The sequence below is a fragment of the Seriola lalandi genome, unplaced genomic scaffold (assembly GCF_002814215.2).
Source record: "Seriola lalandi dorsalis isolate HSWRI2012SDOR001 ecotype SW California unplaced genomic scaffold, Sedor1 jcf7180002054864, whole genome shotgun sequence".
In the NCBI taxonomy this organism is placed as follows: Eukaryota; Metazoa; Chordata; class Actinopteri; order Carangiformes; family Carangidae; genus Seriola; species Seriola lalandi.
In genome coordinates, this window is record NW_019525417.1 from 754,371 (window position 1) to 770,711 (window position 16,341).

A 16,341-nucleotide genomic window follows, 5' to 3' on the forward strand; every position below is an offset into this window, starting at 1 on the left:
CAGGAGTTGGTTCAAATGTGTGGTTGTTTCAGATTTCTTCATATTTTAAGATGTTTTAGATATTTAAATCACCCCGGGCATACAAGCAGAATTAGGGTTCACACAGAGAGAGACAGAATAATATGAGAATAATATGAAGCTTTCAATAAATTGCATATGAGTATAAGGACTTAAATTAATTTAAAATATTTAAAACCACACATGAACATATTCTCAACAAAAAGGAACACTGTGCGTTGCAAAGGTAGTATTTATACATAAACTACTGTATTGGCAGGGGTATCATTATACAGGTGTTCATGTTATTGTCTCTAACCGGTTTATGGTTTATAACTTATGATAAATGTGTAAAAACCGTCAGTGCACTACACTATGAAACCACATGAAGTAAACTTTTTAAAGGAGTTTATTTTTAGATGTATCTATATACATAAACATTTACAATGCACTATATGCAAGAGGTACAATCCATAATAACACTATAGGCATGGCCCATAAGAAACAGGTAGAAAAGCTGAACAGTACTTGACAAACAACTGTGTGCTTTAGAAATAATACAGTTTGACCGGGTGAAAGTTGACATGTAGTACAGCTGCATTCTGAGTGGAGCAGGTAATGCCTTTAGGTAGGTTATCTAAGAGAAAATATGGATGTGTAATTATGTTAGAACAGAGAGAGGAGTGAAACTTCAGTGCCTTTCCTACTGCTGAGGACATGAGCGGCTCAGATGACTCTAACAATGAAAGCTTATAGGTAGTTTAACAGTGGCCTTTTCCAGCAGTTTCCTTTATGTCCAAGTGGTTAAATTGTAATTACATCCAGCAGTGTATATACAGCGGAAAAAGGCATCAATAAAAATGGTACAATAGTATATTCTTATGTTACTGGATAGTAACTGAACTGTTCAAAATACTAGAAAGTTAAAGTATATAAGACTAGATAAAAAGCATGTTATCAAGGTCTCTTCTGCAGACATGACAGTAGTACAGTACTGTGATAACATAAAGACGAACGAGAAGTACAATTTAATTTCAGGCACATTCATCATCAATTGAAAATTGCACTGCATTCAACTGTCAGAAATCAATTGGCACTTCAGAATTATATGACAATTTTCTGAGAGGATTAAAAAACTTACAGATTCAAATTCAAAGTATCTTTAAAGATTTTCATCCATATAGAAGTACTGTTGAGTGGTTGTCATGCTGAGGGTCATTCCATAGCTTTATAGATTAAATACAAGAGTAAGACAGTTAAAACGACACAAGAAATATAATGTACACACACTATGATGATGATTAAAATTACCTCTTACTCAGAACACTGTGTAACACCATTTCTATACAAATAAATCATATAATTCACTTCAGTATCTGCAGCGTATACTTCACAATATATATTCAGAATACCATAGATTTCCAATTTTTCCCTTCCATGAGCTGTGAAAACTACTATAGAGTAATGTCTGTTATTTGCAAAGCAATGTTGAAACTGTCTCATTTATAACAACAAAAGATGTGATGCAATCCAAGAGTGGCTTAATATTCCAGTGTAAACTCTGGGAAAAGACACCAAACACAGCAAAATTCGAAAAGTTGCAGATTTTTGGAGATGGCCCTTGTAAAATGGTGAAACTGAGGGAATATAACGTTCTTTCTCAGGCTCTTGTGTGAAGCAACTGATGTATCCAAGCTGCTCCTGTGAACTCTGCTGGCTCATAGCGCTGGGATCAAAAGACTTCTCATATGTTAAATCATACTCCAACAAGAGGTTTCCACTACTTCTTTCCACATAGGAGCATCCTTCTGACTCTCCCCACTTTTACCTCCCTTCCACTGGGTGGCAGCCTTGTCTAAGATGCCCCTGGTGATTATATTGTCATGTAATATTCCACAACAGGCCAGACATGATGGATCTTTACTGGTGGTCTTAGTTCAGATGCAGCAGGTAGCTATGTTGTGCTCCACAGAGGAGTTTTAGCAGTCACAGACAGCAGGGCTCATTCGTGTAACTGAGCAGGTGCTATAAAACAGTAGCCTCCTCCATGGCGTTTACCCATCTGAAACACAAGGAGAAGGATCATTAGACTTAAAGGGACACTCCAACAATTTTAAATAACAAAATCACTTTACTAGTCAGAGACAGCACTAATTACCCTATGAAAAAAGCTGAATAGTTATATTAATATAATAATAATAGCTAGCTAGTTAGCGGGCTAACTTCAGTAGAAGAAAATAAATGATAGAAATAGAAGCAAAAGAAGTTTGCATTTCATTGCTGGAGACAGCTCTTGGTGAGTGAAGGATTGAAGTTTGAGGTGGAATTCACATTTCCTCTAACCTGGTAAGTAAACAGCTGGTAATGCTAACGTTAGCTATGTAGCAATAGCAAAACTTATAAATAGCTCCTTTAAAACTGGTACAAAACATTAAAAACATACAACTCACATTGTTCAGAACTGTTTTACTCAGTGATTTATGAGAAATCAGCTTGTTCTACTGGCTCAACCGTATTTACTTGTTGCTTGCTACTGTATGTATGAATACAAATATGCACTCCACACTCTTCTGAGCTCTTTTTACATGGAAAAACCTGAGATAAAGAAACTGATAGAAAGTAACAAGCTGATCCAAATAAAAAGCTAATACAATAATTGGTGCCTTCTCTACAGCGAAGATTCCGTTGGAAGAGATAAAAGCTAATGCCCTTTATTAAACACAGTCTGTCAACTTGATTGGTTACCAGCAGAACAGGAATGCCACAAATTGCTACATATTCATTAACATTGTGCAATGTCTGAGCCTGTTGTCATCTCTCACAGATACAGACTTTAATGCTGTGAGATGAACACTTTTTACCAAAACATCTCAGAATTATAGAGCACATGTACAAATTAAATGAACAAGTCAAAATGATAAGAAAATACACAAGGAAATATGAGCAAGAGACCATGGAATCAAAACAGAGCAGTCAGCCTTCCTAACATATACAGGTCATAGGGGAGGGTAATGAAAGTGCTCTGTGGAGGCACAACGCTGTACACAGGACAGCTAATCCTCAGCTTGCTGTCGCACATACCAGAAATGCCAACCAGTAAGCACATTACAGCTCCCTGGTGGTCTAGTGGTTAGGATTCGGCGCTCTCACCGCCGCGGCCCGGGTTCGATTCCCGGTCAGGGAATGACCTTTTAATAGGTCCAATAGAGGAATGACAACCAAGACTACATTAACACAGCACAAGTGCTGACCTGCGTGCAGTGTGTTGGTCGTCGGCCCTGAAGGTATAGTAGAGGGTTTTCTTGTGGTAGAGGTGGAACACGTTGCTGCTTTCCTCTCCCTCTGGTCTTTCAGTCAGCTTGACGGTAAAACCCTGCAGAGGTAGACTCTCTGAAGCCACTTTATCCTGAGGAAAGCAGAGTGAAGACATCAAACACAGACAAACCAGTTAAAAACAACAAAGTTGCTGTCAGCACCAATATGTGAATAAGTATTCCATGCTTCAATGAAGAACAAAGCAGTGCAGCACTCAGATGTGAACTTGTCAAAAGAAAAGGAGAGAGCACAGAGAATCCCTTCATTAGTCACATATAAAGTGTTCTGCCCAGGAGGAAAGGTAGAACTGGAAACATGGGTTAAATAGCCCTGCATTATATACTGCCAGAGGTGAAGAAGAAGAATAGACAAAGGTAGTCAGGAAGTGCCTCTGTGATTGAGTGATCATGACAGTGTGTGTGTCTTGGGGCTGGTGTGGGAGACTCTGTGCCCCCTCACCTCACGGGCTGTGAAGGTGTAGAGCACCTTGTCTTTGAGGAGGAACCACAGTCGCTTCCACTTCCTCTTGCTCTTCTTCCGGCGCTGCAGGCTGCCGCTCATGGTGGAGCCCTCCAGGCCAAGCGACACCTGATGAAATTCATGATATGTTATACACACAGAGACAGACAGAACACAGGTGTGTGGGTAATATAACTGGAGCTCCTGAACACGAGAGTCATAAATCTGGTATTTATTGCCAGACTAGGTTGGCATTACATTCCTGTTATTTTGTCCAGCACATGAGGATATTAAGAAGGGTATGAAGGCAGATAGTGAACCCTTTTGGCAGCTGCTGTTCACTACACATAAGTGTGTGTAGTGTGTCTACTTCTCTTCAGTTGTCATACATGCCTGACATTCCACTGCACAAGCTCGCCATGCATGTGTGCAAGTCCCTGGTGGTCTAGTGGTTAGGATTCGGCGCTCTCACCGCCGCGGCCCGGGTTCGATTCCCGGTCAGGGAACATCTCTTTACTTACTGAATAATACAGGTCATATGAAATAAAAGCTGATAACATTCAGGCAACGTGCTCAAAGTAAGTGTCTTAATTCAAACAAAAAACTAAACTCACCAAAAAAAAAGCACTACCACTAAACATCTATCCTGACCATATTAACAATCAGAAGTAAGGAGTGTGCATCCTTACAAATGTTATACTGATGGATGTACCTGTCACTTCATTAAGTAAAGGACCAGTAATCATCTTGTGAGCTCACAAACATGGTCTGTAACCATTTTCGTGTTAACAGAAAATGAATTCTTATTCCTCTATAGTTACAGTTCTTTGTAAGTTCAAATCACTGCATTGGATTGGGCAGCAGTAACATAACTCTATGTCGTTTTTGACTAATTAACCAACACTGTGACCAGCTCCCTGGTGGTCTAGTGGCTAGGATTCGGCGCTCTCACCGCCGCGGCCCGGGTTCGATTCCCGGTCAGGGAACATCTATTTACTTACTGAATAATATAGAGACATGAATAAAAACCTATAAGATCCAGATGCAATAACGTGCTGAAAGTGAGTGTATCTTAATTCAAACAAAAGACTAAACTCGAATAAAATCTCACCAGTCTTACTAAAAAACATATCCTGACCATGTTTACAATGGCAAGTAAGGAGTGTGTGAGATCATTGGTTAGGATTCAGCGTTCTAACCATCGTCGGTTCGATTCCCGCTCAAGGAATATTTATTCAAGTTTGTCTGTTTATTTTAATTCCTTTATGTTTCAATATTTTTACATTTCTCATTTTTCTCAGTATTGCAGAATTTGTCAAACTGAAGATTTTGTGAAAAAGTCATTGTCTCCATACTTTGAACATTTGTCAGAATATCTATCCAGCCAGTCTTGGTTGGAGGTTCAGTCTGTAACTATTTTCTTGTTAACACTAAATGAATGCATATTTCTCTGTAGTTACAGTTCTTGAAAATTCAAATCAATGCACTGGAAAATGGTCAGCAGGAACAAAGCTCTATGTCCTTTTTGGGTAATTAACTTAAACCTATTACAGTGTATGAGGTCTCTTATAAAAGTTAAGTGGTTATAGAAATGTTATAAAAGTTAATCCAAGTGTCGCTTTCAGTCTCGCTCCACTGACTATGAGTTTGCCAGCTCCCTGGTGGTCTAGTGGTTAGGATTCGGCGCTCTCACCGCCGCGGCCCGGGTTCGATTCCCGGTCAGGGAACAACATTTTACTTACTGAATAATACATAAATGCCTACAACATGCTGTTAGGTGCCATGATGTGCTGAAAGTGAGTGTGTCTTCATTCCAACAAAATACTTAACACAAACTAAATATCACTAGCCTTACCTAAATGGCGACCCTGTGCAAGATTACAATGAGAAGTAAGGAATAATGAGATTGATACATTGTGATTAAACCAGGCCTGTAAAATGCCAAACTTTGAGACTTGTGAATTGCATATTAGAACTGAAACAGAGGCACAGATGGCATATGGGAAGTGTAGTCCACCTGATTGAGAGAGGATGTGCTCTTCCTGCTCTTCCACAAACTCGGGGGCTGCAGGCTCTGGAAGACAGCAGAGAGGGGACGACTGGTCCGATTAGTCCGAGGGCTGGAGCTACCACATGCCCCCGGCACACTTCCACCTGCAGACACATACAGTCAATACCATGTCAAAGAGGAAGAAACACACCAAGATAATTTTCTTTTCACTGTACTCCCTCACCAGTGAGACACTTCTACATATAGAAAGCAAAGATTGACCTCTTTTCCTGAGCTCAGCATAGCAGTGGTCACACACTTTGGCCACTCTGTCTTTGAGGTACTTCAGTGGGTATCTGTTCCTGGAACAAGCACGGCACACCACCTGCTCAGAGAGACAGAAGTCAAAGAACATTGACTAACCACAGATGGACATAATCCAGTTTCAGTGAGCTTCATTTTGAAGCCTTATTCATTCCTCGTATTTAAAAATGTATGATATCAGCATTTTCAACAGCAGTAAAAGGTGATAAAATGATCAAACATGGCAGAGTTAGGTTAGGGACGTTTTAGGTAAGGTTCATAATCTCCTAAAAAAAAAAAAAGACTCATCACAGACAAGTCACAGCGTTGTATCTGACCTTGCCACAGGCATTGCAGTGGTGTCGTCTCAGTGTGAGGCTGAAGTCGGAGGTACAGTTCATGCACATCATCACATGAGAAACTGGCACCAGTACAGGAGCAGCTTCACCCAAGGCCATCCACAACTTCTCACGCGCCTGTTTTGACAATGTTGGATGATGTTCAAATGTAGGAACCAGAATGTATGATATTTGAAGACACTTAGAACAAACCTGGATTTTTCAACTATTACCTTTAATTTCAATAATGTCATGGATTTTTTACCACAATCAAGGTGAATTACTGTTTTACAGTTATTGTTAGCTATAGTAAATAGATAGGCATTATTACTGTTCTTCATCTAACATTCAGAAAACCTCTGTTATGAATGACACCAGTGGCCGTTAAGTGAGAGTATACGAAAGCCTGATGGAAATGCAATGGCGAGTGCATGTTTACTGGCAGCAGTGTAACATTTTTTCTGTATATCCTCGCATGGAATTTATGTTGGAGTCTGTGTTGTGCTGGGAGCCGGTTGTTTGTTGACATTTGTGGACTCTATTTCTATGCGAAAGTTAGCTAGTGCTGCACAGCATTAGTGCTGTAGGGGATCGGAAGAGAGGCATTGAGGCAAGGCTCGTGGAGTGAGTAGCAACATCACATCCTTTGGATTTTCTCATAAAATTGGGTCCAAATCATTAACACAAAAATCAGTCCACAGTCTCATTTTTTTTAAGTTATGTTACAATTCGTTCAAACATTGGCAAAATGAAAAGCCATGAACATTGCTTCACATTCTCATGTAAAGTACCTTTAAGTTGTTTAAAAAAGCATTGTTCATCATCTGCAAATTGAGTCTTCTTGTAGCTGATGTACTGAGCAAATCAAATCGAATCAATGTTTTCTTCCACAATACAGATCCTTTGCTGTTGTCATGGTTGTAGCATTAAAGTTGTTTTTCTTACCTCACTGCAGGGTCCACCAAATGTACAGAGTCCTGCAGCATGGTCCGCTATGGCTCGACTTAGTGTGTGGAACCAGTCCTCCCTCTCTCCAACCGAACTGAAGAGATAAACAGACTAACAATCACACCTGGTGCTTTTGAAAGGCCAGAGATTTAACATCTTGAGTAGTGTTGAACTTTTTGTTTCGGCTTTCAGATGCTCACCTAGCAGAGAGTGTGATGGTGATGTCAGACACCTCAATTCTTAGACAGTTCAACACGTTGTCTAGTACGGGTTTGCTCACCTGTGTGTGTGTGTGTGTGTGTGTGTGAGGGGCAAAAACACATCAGTCCAGTCAAAACACTTTCTGCACAGAGATTATGTTGCAGATGAGCTGAAACTGAAAGTGAAAAGTTGTACCTTCATTCCAGACAGAGATAGCGTGTTCTTAAGCCTGTATTTCCCATCCTGCTGAGGGTAGGTGTACAGCATTATATCGTTCATCTAATGAGCACAGAAAGAGGAAATAAGAGTTATATTACTACAGATTTCAGTTATTTGTTTATTATACTTTTTAAAAGACTAACATAGTAGATAAATGAGACTATGAAATAATCAGTTATGAGTCCCGAAAAATGAGTGAAACTTTGATTCTCGTCTATTCAGAATGAAATACCTGATAATTACCACAAGGTGGAGGTGTTATCCTGAGAGAAATATCTAAAATTGCAACCTACACCTCATTGTTTATTCTTCATTATTTGAAAGCAACCTGCTGGGCTCATTCTATTTACATTATGTTTATTTTCATAGCACTCACCCATGTTTGTGACATACAGTGAACACAAAATTCGCAGGTACACACGCAACAAAAATCAGGCATTACCATAAAGAAAGTATTTATTTGCTTGTCAGACTAAAAGTATTGTGATCCCCTGAACATACTGAGAGTCCATTGTGTTATGAGAAGCATTTCATTTCTTCCCAGACAAAAGAAATTACATCATTGGTCACACCTAATGTGTGCTCTAAACATCCGCTGGGGCCATAAAGGCAGCATCCAGGAATTCTCCACCCTGCTCCGGGCTCCAGGCCGCCCCTCGCCCTCCCAGTCTTCTCAGGCTTCACTGAGAACCAGGACTGGGTGGAACCGGCCACCTTCACCACAACAACAACAACACAAACAGCCGCAGTTACGGGTTCACTGGTTGACTGGCTGGAGACAAAACAGTGCATGATAGCCAAGCCCGAGCCCTGCCTGCGACCTCTGGGCTGCAGCCACCGCAGTTCGCCTGCTCCACCCTGCGCTGATCATTTACTCTGAGATTCCTTCCACAGAAAACCAACCGAATGCCAAGTTAACGGTCCTCACAAATGACTTTCACAGATTGGACACAACGTGCACCTACTTGACCCCTTGGCACGTTAGACATTTACTTTTTCAGTAGTGGCATTTCATCTCATCCTCTCACCCTTCACCTCCTTCACCTGCCTCTTTCACTCATTCTCTGTCCTCTGGCATCGCTCTAGATCTTCTAATCCTTTCCCTCACTCATTCAATCTGCTTCTTTTTCTTTTTTGAGCCCCGGCTTCTCCCATGGTGGCAGCTTCTCCCTGTCGCCGAGGTGAGTGATTGCTTTCATCTTCACTGTTGTTTGGATTTTCTTTCCTTAAAAGCCAATAAATAACATCTGACCCACTGAATCCGTCCACTTCAAGGAGGCGAATGGCTATATAACTCTAATAGCCTACAAGTATCAACCACCAAACCTTTTCACCTATCGATCAACTGCAATCCTATTTAATGGGACTGGGAGAATGAACAAATTGAAAAAGATGAATAAACCCACAGAGTATCTTCACGTTATATTCTATCTGAATCAGCTAGAATAGGCCAAAATCATAAATGCTGCTCCTGCAGATATATAGCTCAAGTATAATTCATAACATGAGACAGCACTGATTGCACATGGAACAATAGAGTGGGTTTCTCTATTTCACGTTATGTGTTTGTGTAGCACCCCCACCCCTCCTCCGCCACCTCCTCCTCCCTGCATTCTACAGGGTGTCTGGCCTTCACTTTGCTGTCAGTCCCCTCCCAATACACAGGAAGCCGGCATCCAGTGACCCACACCAAACATCCTGTAAGGAAGTGGGGCCCTGGAAAACAAGTCCTGAGAGGGGAGGAGAGGAGAAGAGCGGAGAGGGAGGCCCTTGCTGGATGGGGTGTGGTGCTTAGTGGAGGTCTTACAGCCTTGGCCTCGAGCCCCCCCACTCCCAACCTCACCTATCTCGCAGACCAACCTACGCCCAACATTCCTCCATATTTTCACAGACCATGCTAGCTTTGTTTTCACCATTGCCTCAGTAATATGGCAGGTGTTTTCTACTGGAGTGAACCATGTGTAATGTTGTCTACATCTAATTGATGTAACAATGATTAAATCCCTGCAACAAACAATGGCAAACAGTTTCCAGCGATATCAAATATGTGAAGAATTTTGGGCAAAATGTGTATAAAATGACGCACAAGACATATGAAGACTTGAACTTGAACTCAAACAGAGACTAGGATTTGAATATGTAACTCAGTGTTAATCATATCGTTTCAATTAAGACTTGGAAGCTACCATATATATTGTCATTGTCAATAAGATGATTTAAAATGTGATATTTTTGGAAATTTAGATGAGAGTTAGATGAGAAGGATACCACTCTCATGTCTGTATGCTAAATATGAACTTACAACCAGCAGGCAATTAGCTTAGCAGAAACTCTGGAAACTGTTATTTTAAAACAGTATTTTACGGACTTCAACGCGAGCTTTACTCTCTCATATAATGCCTGATGTTGTGACGTTGGAGTGATATGGAAAGAAGAAATATTACCAGAAACAGGTGGCGTGGCTGCCTGCTTTTCCTCGAGACTTTCATGAGTGTGCCCTCTTTGACAAACATCTGCCAAAAGAAACAAACATTTAAGCATTAGAAAAAGGTGTTTTTAGGTCTTCAGTGTTCAGATGTGGTTACAGAACAATGTGCTGCTGTGTTTTGAGAGAGAAATAGTAACGTTGACGCAGCTTGATGGTGCTCACCCTTCCAGGCTTCAGGAGGTCCCTCTTGCCTTTCACACTGTACTCTATGTGGACCAGACGCAGCAAGTTCTCCTGCGGGAGAGGAGGAGAGCAGAGAGAGATGGAGGGAGGTTATCCCATGATGGACAGAAGAGGAGACAGAGAATGAAACTCTCCCTGTTTGTGCGTGAATGAAAGGGAGAGAATGCGGAAATGGACTCAATACTGAAAACTGGGGGGGAGGCAGAGATAGAGGGAGCCTGTGTTTCCACTGTCTGTCAGCCTGTGTGTGTCAGTGCATGTGCACAGAGGAGAAAAAAACACTGTGTGATAAACAGAGGAGGCAAGCCAAAGTGAGGCACAGGGGAGCTTGACAGTGACAGGCAAGAGACACAGAGGGGGGAGGGTTTGTGAAATATCTCCATGGGCTGCTCATGTTTGAGGGGGAGCGTAGGCCATGTCCACCCTTACACTGCTCCCTTTGTAATGATACACCTGGGACTCTCTGTTGACATCATCTTTCCTCGCCCCTTGTGTTAATCGGCAAGCTGCGGAGGCCAGCGCCGAAGACGGATAGACCTCTCCTTCACTCCAGCGTGTCATTTAGAAGAGGCAGGAAGACCTCGGCGGTCTAACTAGCTCACACTTGATCTCCATCTGAAAATTGCTCTTTCATTGCCAGGCAGTTCATAAAGACGCATCTCAAAAACAGCAGAGCCGGACCGTGAATATGTCAAACTCGACAGGAGCTTAACGGGCTGAATGCAAACACGTGGGGCGTATCCAGACAAAACTCACCCCCTGCTTCAGATTGTCATTGGCCTGGTCTGCCACCTCGGACACGATCACCAAGGCAGCTGCAACACAAACACAGAAAGAAAGAAAGAGAGAGATTTATGTGCAACTGACTTGAATAAAGACAGTCAGTTGCTGCGACTCAACAACTAGGCCCTGATACATGTCGGGCAGCTGCAGCGTGCATGTGTGTGTGTCTTTAACTACTGAAAAAACATTGCTATTATGCTTGAGGTTATGAGGTTTACCTTGTGTGTCCTCGTATTCTTTGGAGTCAGGAGAGAGGTTGTTCAGGTAATCTGAAGAAAACAGAGAAAAATAGTCCCGGCATGAAAACACAGTACTCAAACTGATTATTTCAATACAATTTGTTGCCTACTAAGACAAATGGTGGCCTCATTCAGTGCATGAGGTGAATCCATGCTTTTATGAGTGTGCGCGCATATGTTTGCCTCTTACCTGTGAGTAGCATTCGATATTGAAGTACTCTCACTATGACCTGTAGCAGCTGGTGTTTCAGTGGGACTTCAGCTTCTTCTGGGCCCCGTGTCTGTGCACACACACATACACGCACACACGCACACACACACACACACCACAGCAATACTTAGAATTGTAGAGGGGTAAATATACTTATAATATTGCAACTTTACACGGGTCTCAAAAATGTTTGCATGAGATTAAAGATGCTTTGAATTTGTCACGTTCACACAAAGAATAAGCCTGAACTTGTCACATTTGATATAATAAACCTGGGTAGATTTTTTTAATATCACGATCCCGAACACTCACACATTAGATCCAGGGATTTTATATGTAAATGCTTTTATTTGTATTCAGTAACTGAGTTGTTTAACTGTGTACGCCATGAATATTTCTGCTGAATAAAACTGTAGCAAAATTAAATCCCCAACAATAAACCCCTGTGTCCCTGAGCTGCACCCACTAAACCATGGCTTTATGTCTTCTAAACAAAGGTAACCTCTCTAATTCAATGCCGCGAGTCAAGGTCACAAGTGACCAAGGGAGCACTGTCGGGCAGGCTGACCTTCACACATCTTCCCACCACGCAAAAAACCCAGAGCAACTTCCATTCTTCTTCTCGGAGCAGTCATTTGCAGGTGAAAGGGGACAGAAATTGGCACAATCAAAGAGAGCTTTGGAAAATCAATCAGGACCTAATTGTCTCTGACAGGTATTTATGCCCTGAGCGGTAGAGGAGCAACGGGGGACTGGGCGCACACACGCACACACACACACACACACACACACACACACACACACACACACACACACACACACACACACAGAGTCTTTTTCTAATCCAATGAAGTCCTACCCTTCATTAGAGAGGCACAGATAACACCCTGCGGGAAACAGCATCTTCATCTTATTTACACTGAACACACACAAACAGGAACCCATGCAGACGCACACTCACCTCATCTCAGACACATCCACACACGCATACAATATGCTATTGATACACACCACCACACACATGCACACACACACAGACACACACACACACACACACAGACCTTGAGCTGCTGATAAGATAACACTGATTGGGCCTGTAAAGAGGAGAGACGGGATGCAAGTTATTACACACCACTCTTTGTCTTCATTATCACAGTCTGGAGCGCAGGAGTCATGAGTAAAACAGAGAGCTGATGCATCTTTTAATGAGCAGGCCTTCACTAGTATTTGTCTCTATTTCTCTTTCTTTTTGTGTCTCATCATCCTTTTCTCCTCTCACTTCTCTTGTCTCCCCTCTTTCCTCCCTCCCTCCCATTCCTCCTTTCTCCTGATCACTGCATGATGCATTGAGTACAATAATAACAGGCTCTTCATTATTAAACCCATCTGGCTTCAGAACATCCTCTCTCCTCAAGTGTTGCTTGTAAATTGTCTTCCAATTGACACTTGTTCAGAGGAAGTGGCTTTCCAGAGATGGTAATTAGCGTGTGGTTTGTTTGGGTGAGCTAGCCAAATGGAGGAGGAGAGGAGAGGGAGCGTGTGATGCCTCGTCTTGGGAGATAAATACATACACACACACACACACACGCACAAGCACGGACAAACACACCTTTCAGACCCAGCTGATTTGCTGCCTGCACACACACACAACTGATCTAATTGGGGAGTTGTAAAGGAGGCTGCTTCTCTAATTAGCTTCTGTCTGCCTCATTGCCCAGCTGCCTTTACAAGGAATTCACTCCATCGCTCTCTCCCTCTATCGCCCTCTGTCCACCTGCTGCACAGCCTCCTCTTCTCCTCCTGGGCTTCTTGCATGAGAGAAAACACACAGCCTATACAAAAAATCAGGCCATGACATGAATATAAATCCAAACTGAGGAGCTTTGAAAAGAGATTTCATAAAAGCGGATTCTCAAGATCCACACAATTTGTGTATGGACATGCCTCTGAAAAACAATCGGACACAAATACACTGAGGCGCAAACACGCTCACACATAGAGGACATGTACAACCCCACACACACACACACACACACACACATCACGCTGTGTTGGCCAATGTTCATAGACGGAGCTGTAAACAAGCAACTGTGCTGTGGAGAGGAGCCTTTAATCCCGTAAGGGTCTAGCTCTGATCTGATCAGGGTCTGTGGCTACTTCATCACTGTCATCACCACATCCACAATGAAATTACTACCACTTATACTGCTGGACTTTGGCTTGTAGCAATGATGGTGGTGGAGCAGGAGGGTGGAGGGGATAGAGAGAGAGAGGTGTTGAGGGCAGTGAGGGTCTTAAAACAGAGACACAAACGTTCTTATGAAGTATAATGACTGAAGAAATGCCACACAGCCAACAGACACATGGCTGTTGTCCCTCTCAGCAGTATCTATACTGAGTCCTGTGACCCCTTACAATCGTCTTTGCTCTCTCTCGGCCCTCCTTCTCCCTCATTACAGCGGGGTCACACACACCATGCAACTCCCCAGGCAGTGATCTGATACAGCACAGCATCAATCACACACATTCACACACACACACACACACACACACACACACACACACACACACACACACACACACACACGGTGCCCTGGTGTGGAAGGGAGGGGAGGACAGATCCCAGGTTACAGGCTTATGTGCAGTATGGGAAACGTAAATACAATATGCAGTGTGTATATGCAGTGTGTATATGCAGTGACAGGTGTGGTGAATCTGCCAGTGGACTGAGGAAAGGTTGTTGAATATGCCTCTGGGTGTTAATTTTAGAGGTGTAAGATGAATCACAGGCTTCACATGGATACAAAACCCAATTCTTACCCACTGACTTAGGTACTTGGATAACATGATATCATTTCACGCTTTTATCTTTTGTTGCAAATCAACCCATTCATGACTCCTGCAGACAGCAATTGGTGGTTTATGAAGTGAGAAAAGGAACTCGTGATGTCAAAGTCATGTGGAAAAAAAAAAGAGGACCATTATTGACTTTGATCAAGGTTATCAAGGACTAAATTACTGACTGACGTAGGCCAAGTGTGAAAACGTGCTATAAGATACTAAAGGTCAGTGTTTACTGGACGTGACGGCGGTTTCTTCATCTTCATCTCTCACCTCCAATCCCTTCTATTTACATTAGTTCCACTGAAGTCTGGCAGAACCAAAGTCTTTCTGGGAAGGACCAGCAGCTGCTGCTGAATATTCATGAGCGGAGACAGTTGGTGCCTTGTCCGTTCACTTTTCTTATCAAACCAGAAACGCCTGGAACCATTGTGTCAGCCACTCACAGCGAATCACAGCACAGCACGGAACTGGTAAAGCGTAAATTTGGGTAGAAAGGTGCTGAGCTCAATATGCAACTTTGTGAAACCCAAACTTTAACATAAACAGCACAGCAGTCTGGGCTGTGCTTTTAAATGATCTGTAGCATAAAAATGAATCCACAGAATTTGCATGAATTTGAATTAACTACCACGACTCATTAAGTGAAAGCAATACCAGCCAATTAGTTAGTTAGCAGCTGTGACTGGTAAGTAAATAATTTTCATTTGTTTTCAGGGTAACCTGTGAGCCGTTACACAGCAGTTTTAACCCTGTAAGTGGTGAATCAATTGACACAGAGCTGCATGGAAATGAGAAATCTATTGCTGAAACTCGGTGGTCTTATCTATAGGCTCTCTTAATATCCTGTCTTTCAGTTAAAAACAGACAGTTGTATTGTTACCCACAGACAGACTGTACACATTCCTATTCAAACACACAGATGAAGTGTTGATTAGGTAACCCAGGAACACATTTCATGGACCACTGTGATGATATTAGACAAAGCCTTGTCAAAGCTGAATTTTGATCCTTTTGCCCAAATCCCACTTCCCTGCTCTCCGGGGAGTATCAAGGATGAAGAGATTCATGCTTGACAAAGAATTTGGTGTTGAGTGGATATAAAATATGCGAGCATGACAGTGGAAACGTCAGTCCCATGGAGAGGAGCGGGATAGAGAGGGTTTAGAAAGGTCATTATCTCCCCATGGAAGCTGGGTGACAAAAAAAATAAGTTGAGAGTATAAGAGGAAATCCCAGGTTCGATCTCTGCTCTGTGAAAACAATCACAAGGCCTCACAAGCAGAGCTCCAAACCAGCACTTACTGTAGTTGACACAATAAGTAAACAAATGAAAACAGCGATATAAGTCTGTTAGCAAGAAGACCCAGCAACAATGACTCAATTCAACAGGTCCTAGACCTTTCCAACATTTTACCTCAAATTTCTTGACGATGCTGGCGAAGGTTGGGTTATTCCTGCAGCTCTCCTCCAGTAAGGACATGCTGCGATCATACTCTGAGATGTAGGTGTCAAACACACCGAAGTCCTCTCGACGAGACAGAATCACATCTACCACCCTTTGGCTCTCCTCCCTTCACAGGGAAGAAAATCAAAAGATGAAGTACAGTTAATATTTGTGATTTAAAAGGAAAAATACTTTTTAGTTGTAGCCACTTTTTCCCCGACCTGTCTTGCCTGTGTATAGTTATAAATTTACCTAGAATAATGTTTGACAACCTTCAACAAACAGATGGGGACATTTCGCTTTTAGCTATAAGCCATTTGAATTGTTAGAAAGCTGTTTATTCATTGTGGCTGCACTGCATTATGGACTCTACGGGATT

At 42.2% G+C, this 16,341-nt stretch overlaps 1 protein-coding gene and 4 non-coding genes across 6 annotated transcripts in view; 4 read left to right on the forward strand and 1 right to left on the reverse strand.

Moving 5' to 3' along the window:
- Positions 1 to 388: 388 nt before the first annotated feature.
- fgd5a (FYVE, RhoGEF and PH domain containing 5a) overlaps positions 389 to 16,341 on the reverse strand; it is a 33,713-nt gene continuing 17,760 nt past the window's right edge. Inside the window, exons 7-21 of one of the 2 annotated variants that reach the window (XM_023427921.2) lie at positions 15,933 to 16,089; positions 11,654 to 11,744; positions 11,443 to 11,493; positions 11,198 to 11,256; positions 10,421 to 10,492; positions 10,215 to 10,283; positions 7,747 to 7,830; positions 7,551 to 7,630; positions 7,348 to 7,444; positions 6,403 to 6,540; positions 6,044 to 6,146; positions 5,789 to 5,925; positions 3,772 to 3,900; positions 3,249 to 3,403; positions 389 to 2,059 (exon numbers count right to left, since the gene is read on the reverse strand). In XM_023427921.2, the coding sequence (XP_023283689.1) occupies positions 2,023 to 2,059; positions 3,249 to 3,403; positions 3,772 to 3,900; positions 5,789 to 5,925; positions 6,044 to 6,146; positions 6,403 to 6,540; positions 7,348 to 7,444; positions 7,551 to 7,630; positions 7,747 to 7,830; positions 10,215 to 10,283; positions 10,421 to 10,492; positions 11,198 to 11,256; positions 11,443 to 11,493; positions 11,654 to 11,744; positions 15,933 to 16,089 (1,459 nt within the window). In that variant the 3' untranslated portion in view covers positions 389 to 2,022. The remainder of the gene's footprint in view (positions 2,060 to 3,248; positions 3,404 to 3,771; positions 3,901 to 5,788; positions 5,926 to 6,043; positions 6,147 to 6,402; positions 6,541 to 7,347; positions 7,445 to 7,550; positions 7,631 to 7,746; positions 7,831 to 10,214; positions 10,284 to 10,420; positions 10,493 to 11,197; positions 11,257 to 11,442; positions 11,494 to 11,653; positions 11,745 to 15,932; positions 16,090 to 16,341) is intronic. The other variant, XM_023427922.2, reaches the window with a different exon arrangement.
- On the forward strand, positions 3,110 to 3,181 carry trnae-cuc (transfer RNA glutamic acid (anticodon CUC)). Its single transcript has one exon. It is a non-coding gene; the product is annotated as a tRNA-Glu (tRNA).
- Positions 4,206 to 4,277, forward strand: trnae-cuc (transfer RNA glutamic acid (anticodon CUC)). Its single transcript has one exon. It is a non-coding gene; the product is annotated as a tRNA-Glu (tRNA).
- trnae-cuc (transfer RNA glutamic acid (anticodon CUC)) lies at positions 4,686 to 4,757 on the forward strand. Its single transcript has one exon. It is a non-coding gene; the product is annotated as a tRNA-Glu (tRNA).
- On the forward strand, positions 5,427 to 5,498 carry trnae-cuc (transfer RNA glutamic acid (anticodon CUC)). The gene has a single exon. It is a non-coding gene; the product is annotated as a tRNA-Glu (tRNA).